Genomic DNA, 6369 nt, shown 5'->3' on the forward strand with positions numbered 1-6369 from the left:
GAGAGCTCAGACTGGCTGCAAAGAAGTCAGGGGCCAATGATTTAACTTCACGGTTCAGTTTCACAAACTCATGGACCTGGTGCCCTGGAAGGGACTTGCACGGGTCACCTGTTCCCTCCAGAACCTAAGAAAGGGAGGGGCTTGCTCAGGCCACGTGACTGGGCAGTTCCCATCTTTGCCTGGAGAGGAAGGGGACTGATGTTGAGAGCCACAGACAGGCCGGGCCCTTGCTGATGGCCTCCCGCTAGGTGCCCACGCCCCCCTCCTACGGGTAAAGCCCATGTCTCGGGAGCAGCTCCCGAGAGGCTATTCTCCACTCAACACCCGCCCTCCTCACCCCCCACCATCCTGGGGACCAGATGCTGAATGCCTTTTGCCACACTCAGCCCCTGGTGCTTCCACGAGGAGTCCCGGGGGAGGCTGGGAAGGACATGTTCCTCCCATTCTTAACATAGGAGTCGATTTGCAGGAAGTCCAACCACCGTGCTAACATTTAGTTCTTCCTATGGGAGTGTCCGTGGGCACCTGCCGTGCACCCCCGCACTGCAGTGAGTGGGACAGGAAGTGGGTGGCACCGCTCACCAGCCCCACGGAGGTGGGACTTGCCTGGCCTTTAGGCATCAGCTGCAGTAACTTGTGGCTCCACTAGGGGGCAGGGCAGCAGCACTGGACCTTCCATCCGAGAGGGGCCTGGGCCAGTCCTGCCTCAGCCTTGCAGCATCCCTGCCCCTCCCAGGCCAAAGGGGTTCTGGCCTAGTCTTTGGTCTCCCCTGGGGCCCCTCCAGTTACTGTCACTGCCTCCTGACAAGGGCTTGTCTAGGGCTACCAGCCCCAGGAGTGGCACCCACGTTGACCCCTGGGAGCAGACAGTGAGCCCCACCTGTCCATTCTCTCCTGCCCTCCCAGCTGCTCTGGCCACAGACAAACCCCATCAGTTTCAGCACCTGCCTCCAGGTGGCCTGGGTCTCTGCCCCTGCGGGCTTTGCGTATCCCAGTGCCCCACACATCCTCTGGCCTGGCTGCCCCCCAGGGCTCCGAGCACTCGCAGAACATAGGGGGGTTGGCCTCAGTGTCTCCAAGCCCACCTCCCCACCTGCCTGATGCCCAAGTACCCCAGGCCTGTCCCCTTCACCTCCTGCTCAGCTCCTGTCCCACGCACCTCATACAGGGACATGCCACGGGATGTGTCCAGGCGCTCCGGCCTCTTGGTCTGAAAGGGCAGAGAGCCTGGTCACCTTGGCCGGACACTACCCAAGTTTCCCTCCCTGCCCCCCCCTTCAGCTCCCCCATCACAAGATTGCAGGACCCCAAAGCCCCACCTCGTGCGCCACCCGACTCACCAGCCTCCGCTTCTCCAGACATACACTAAAGCTCCTGTCTCGGTTGGGCACCAACTTCCTCAGGGGCACCCGCAGCTCCCCCAGGGGAGGCACTCGCCGCCGCCGAGGCCGCAGCCGTGGGTCCTCGCACACACACAACCTGGTGGCCACCCAAGTCAGACCCGGGCAGGCAAGCCCCACTCCACCCCGTTCCCTCGTGGCCCAGCCTCAAGCCTCACCGCAGGGTCTTGTGCCCAGCATCCTGGTGGGTGAAGCCGTGGTAAGTGAGCGTCTCTTCCCAGACAGGCCCTCTTGTGCCCCGAACTGTGCGTGTCCTCAGCTGGCTGGCCTGAGGGCCAGGCAGGGAGGGTCAGGGCCTCCTCGGCCCCAGGGCCCTACCCTGGCCACCTCCTCGATAGAACCCCCAGTTGTGCAGCCTGATGCCCAGGCCTTGTGGGGAGGATCCGGCCAGGAAGGGTGGGTGTGTGGCTGAGGGGCAGCAGCAGGAACCTGGGTCTTGCCCTCACCTTGCTGGCCCCTGGCAGCAGATTGGCTTTGACATAGGTGTCCAGGGAGCCTGAGGCTGGTGGCTTGAGGCCCTGGGAAGAAACAACAGATATGGGGCAGGCCTGTGGCCCAGGCCCACGGCTCAGGGATCCCCGCCCATCCTTACCTTGGCACAGTGAGCCGTGCAGTGCAGAGCGCTGTTGTCCGCATCAAAGAGAAGTGTGAACTCGAGGGTGCCCAGGGTAGCTAAGGGCAGGTGGCATGCAGGTCAGTTCCTCTGGCACCCTGCCACCGTGGCACCATGCCTCCTGCCCTGCCCCTCACAGGTCAGATGCCCAGGATGCCTGAGACCCCATCCTGGCTGGGCTGGGCCCAGCGTGTCCTCATCCCATGCCCCCACTCACCGCTGTCGTCTGAGTCTCCCTCTGGCTCTGGGTCTGGCTGTGCTGGGGTGCAGAGCTGGCGGGAGACACTGCAGGGTGTGGGCCTGGGGCACCCCGGGCAGGCTCAGCAAAGGGGTAGAAATGCGGGAAGTAGTCAGAAATTAGGGGGATGGGCTGGATGGGTCCAGGGTTCACATCGATGGCCATGTGCTCCTGCATGCTCACCCGCTGGGGCCGCCGCCAGCCCACTGCTGCCGTGCCCGCCATGGGGGCTCAGGCCAGGGGAGGGGACTCAGACAAGCCCCCTTGGACTGGGTATGAGGGGGCCACACTGGGCCCAGACATGGTGAAGAGGCATCGCTGAGGGTGCTGAGAAGGGTCCTGGGTGGCAGCCGGGGACCTGAGGACAGAGGGCAGGGTTGGGTGGGTGGGGAAGAAGTGGGGGGCTTCAGCCTGGAGGGGGACCCCGTGTGCTAGCAGCGCCTGCTGGGCTTACCTCTCTGAGAGCTCCGCCAGCTGGCTCTGTTCGCTGCTGGCGCTGGGTATGCGCCTGAGGTGACTCATCTGTGTGACCAGAGCCTCCTGGTACCCGCGAGGGAGAGGGAGGCGGAGCTCAGAGCCCACCTCCAGGGCTCAGGGGAGGGCACTTCCCTGCCCTCAACTCCAGGGGTCCCTTACTTAGCATGGGGGGAGGGGCATCAGCCTCGCTCCGCCCTTGTCAGCCCCTCCCCCTGTTCACATGCCCTCAGTTATTTTTACCACCATCATGGGACCTGCTCCAGGGGGAGGAGGCCGGATGCCCAGTGGTGACAGGGGTGTGAGGGGCAACGGGAGGGGTGTGTGGGGATGAAGAGGTAGGTGAGAGGCAAGGGGTGCAGGAGGAGGGAGCATTGGGGGGGGTGTGGGAAGGGGCGGGGGTGTGGAGGCACTTTGGAAGGTATGGAGAGGTGCAAGGGGCGGTGATGGGAGGGTTCATGTGGAATGGGAGGGGTGCCCGGGAAGAAGGGGGCACTTGGGGAAGAGGCATCTGCAGTCTGGTGTCTTTGCAGCTCCAAGCTTTTTGAAACATGGATGGAATCACATCAACTCCTCTCTCTCCTTTTGTGGGCTTGGAATAAAAGCCTAACCCATCACAGAGGCACACCCCTAGGGACCCCCTCATCTCCACATTACTCTTCATGGTTTCCGTGAACACCCCAAGCTTTGTGCATGTGCAGCTGCTGCCCTAACTGTCCTACTCCGCCCTTTGACCTGGCTAACTCCTGCCTTTGGTTTCAAGGTCACTCTCTGAAGGGGAACTTGGCTGGCTTTCACCTGCTCAGCATTCCCGTTTCCCAGTCAGTGGTCCTTTGGAGGCCACCCCCTTCCCTATTCCCAGCCTAGGGGGTTCATCCTCCTCCCCAGGGTTGTGCCCCAGACCCTGCCAATCAATGAATTCCAAATCCAGCAGGACACGCGACAGGCTCAGGGAAGGCCTGCTGGGTCACAGGCCAGTGCCGTGCAATTCTGGGTCACACTGGCCAAGCAACTCTCTTTTCTGTGGATGGAACACTGGTGCCCCCTAGAGCTGTTGCCCTCTCCTCGTCTCTCTGTGGAGTAGAGACTGCTCCTGGGAATGAGGCCAACACAGTGGAAAGCACAGCCAGAGAGAGCGCCCCTGGATGCAGCCATGCCTGCAGCTACTTTAACCCTGGAGTTCATAATCACCATTCCCCTTCTGGCAACGTCAGCTAGTGGGTGGAGCTTTCTATCACTTATCCTGGCTAAACCTGCCCAGTCCACATGCCAAAGTCCAACTGTCCCCCCCGAACTCTTACACAGAACCCTGTATAATTCCACTATTATTTATATGTGATTGTTTAATGTGCAACCACATGATTATCTGGTCTAAGGTCTCCCCTAGTCTGAGCCCCCGCCGCCCCAGCTCCCCCAGAGGCCAGGACAACATCTGGCTGGTCCGCAGATGTGACCCCAGCACAGCAGCTAGTGTATGGTGGGTGCTCATTAGTCACGTGCAGGGCTCCTCTCCAGATTCCTGCGGCCCAGCACGTGGTCAGCCAGGCACGGAGGAAGGAACCTACAGTGGCTAAGGGTCTGGGCTCTAGTCAGAGAGGGCCCGGTTCAAATCCCAGCTCGGTCAAGCTGTCTGTCCTCTCTGAGCCCAGCTCACCAGCGAGGGACAGTGCTGGCCCCACTCACAGGGCTGAGGTGAGGGTGGAATGATGCCGAGTACCTGGTGCAGGGTAAGTGCCCACTGCTGTGGGTGACAGTGTGCTTGGACAGGGGTGCCCCAGCCAGGAGACCAGCTGTCCCATGGGGTCTGCTCGAGGTCAGGGCCCTAGCGCAGAAGATGCAGTTGCCCAAGAGTTGGTAAAGGCTCTTTATTCAGTCCTGAGGTGGCGCTGGCCTGGCAGGGTGAGGGCAGGGGCTGCCTGGGACCAGTCTTCAGCCCCGGAGCCTCCACTCCCCAGGGAAATCCAGGCGGGGCTGGTAGGCGCCAGGTACCAAGACCTGCAGGGTGAACTCGGTGATGATAGCGGTGAGCCCCCAGACGCGGTGTGGCCCGTGCAGGAAGACAGGCATTGTGTAGCGGAAGTGGCCACCCTTGCAGAAGTGGGTGTAGCCTTGGTTCTGCGCCTGCAGCAGGTGGGCCAGGGGCAGTGCAAACACTTCCTCCACCTATGACAGGAGCAGCGGGAGGGCGGGCAGAGGACTGACCATGGCAGCTTCCCCCCATGGGGACAACCCAGTCCCCCGGCATCCTTGCCCCTACTCACCTCCTCGGGGTTGGGCTGGAGGCTCTGGGGATCCAGCGGGCCCACTCCGGCGAGCACCGGCACCACGGTGTTCTTTGCCTGGGCCAGGGAGGCAGGCCGTCAAGGGAGGCATGGCCTTGGCAGGCCTTTGGGGCTGGAGAAGGGAGGCTGACAGGGAGACCCCACCCTTGCCATCCAGAGGCCGTTAGGAGTCAAGGCCAGGTCCATCTGGCCCCTGTCCTGCGTGGGGCTCACTCCAGCCAGGCTGACCGACTCGGGTTCCCCATTCAGGCCTCTGGGCCTTCACAGACTGTTCCCTCCACTAGAACAACCTTCCCTTACTTTTACTACCCTGAAACCTGCCGCTTGTCATTCAATCCCTTCCTCCCCTGTGGGCCTTCCCCAACCCTCATCCACCAAACTGAGCAGAGCTGGCTCACCCCAGAGCCACTTCCACCGGAACCTGAGCCTCAGTATCCCTGTGAGAAGAGGATAAAAATGCCCCTGACCCGGCCTTGATGGGTGGCAGCGGATGGAAGAGGAGGGACAGGCAGGTGCCTGGTGCTCACTGCATTCTGCACCTGCGGGAGTCCATGACCAGCTCCTTGTCCCTGGGGTCCCCGTGCCTAGCCCAGGGCAGGAGAGCGGGTGAATGGGGTGAAGGATGGCTGTGGCCTCAGAGCCTGGTGGGCTCACCTGGTCATATACGGGCTGCAGGACACCCCACACATGGTCCTCGGGCACAGCCAGGCCCAGCTCCTCCCGGGTCTCCCTCAGGGCCGTGTGCACCACATCCTGGTCAGCCGGGTCACACTTGCCACCTGGGAAACTAAACAGGCACAGGACCTGGTCCTTGGACTGCTGGGCCATGGACGGGCGGGGATGGCAGAGGGCCGGCGACCCCTAAGCGCCTGCCCCGCGTTTAGCGACGCCTCCGGACCTCCCCAGGCTCTTTACCTCCTTGAGCAATGGAGGTGAGGGAGAGGGCCTGGGCCTCAGGCATGCAAATTCTGTCTGTGGCAGCCCCCAGGCGCCCACAGGGACCCTAGGGTGTCCCCAATTTCCGCCGAGGGCGGGGCCAGGGCGGGAAGCCGGAAAGCCCCGCCCCACGGCTTTCAAGACTCTGGGACCAAGTCTTCCTACAGCGGCCAGGAGAGGTGCTGCCCCTCTAGGGAGGGGGTCCCAGCTCAGAGAGGGGGGTCCCAGCTCAGAGAGGGGGGTCCCAGCTCAGAGAGGGGGGTCCCAGCTCAGAGAGGGGGGTCCCAGCTCAGAGAGGGGGGTCCCAGCTCAGAGAGGGGGGTCCCAGCTCAGAGAGGGGGGTCCCAGCTCAGAGAGGGGGGTCCCAGCTCAGAGAGGGGGGTCCCAGCTCAGAGAGGGGGGTCCCAGCTCAGAGAGGGGGGTCCC

The 6369-nt window shown here is 62.8% G+C and overlaps 2 protein-coding genes across 2 annotated transcripts in view; both read right to left on the minus strand.

Annotated features, from left to right (window-relative positions):
* Positions 1–4549, minus strand: part of LOC102253977 (double C2-like domain-containing protein gamma) — a 5677-nt gene extending 1128 nt beyond the window's left edge. Inside the window, 9 exon segments of the mRNA XM_014538109.1 lie at positions 1160–1210; positions 1341–1479; positions 1559–1668; positions 1847–1918; positions 1993–2072; positions 2231–2272; positions 2275–2609; positions 2706–2791; positions 4443–4549. Coding sequence (XP_014393595.1) covers positions 1160–1210; positions 1341–1479; positions 1559–1668; positions 1847–1918; positions 1993–2072; positions 2231–2272; positions 2275–2476 — 696 coding nt within the window. The 5' untranslated portion in view covers positions 2477–2609; positions 2706–2791; positions 4443–4549.
* A 26-nt stretch (positions 4550–4575) lies between these two features.
* On the minus strand, positions 4576–5850 carry LOC102253670 (nucleoside diphosphate-linked moiety X motif 8, mitochondrial-like). Its single transcript, XM_014538110.1, has 3 exons — positions 5662–5850; positions 4987–5064; positions 4576–4888 (listed from the first exon to the last, which is right to left on the minus strand). Exons 1-3 carry the CDS (start codon positions 5833–5835, stop codon positions 4655–4657), a joined length of 486 nt encoding a protein of 161 aa, XP_014393596.1. The 5' UTR covers positions 5836–5850; the 3' UTR covers positions 4576–4654.
* Between the last annotated feature and the right edge of the window lie 519 nt (positions 5851–6369).

The sequence above is a fragment of the Myotis brandtii genome, unplaced genomic scaffold (genome assembly GCF_000412655.1).
Source record: "Myotis brandtii unplaced genomic scaffold, ASM41265v1 scaffold187, whole genome shotgun sequence".
In the NCBI taxonomy this organism is placed as follows: domain Eukaryota; kingdom Metazoa; phylum Chordata; class Mammalia; order Chiroptera; family Vespertilionidae; genus Myotis; species Myotis brandtii.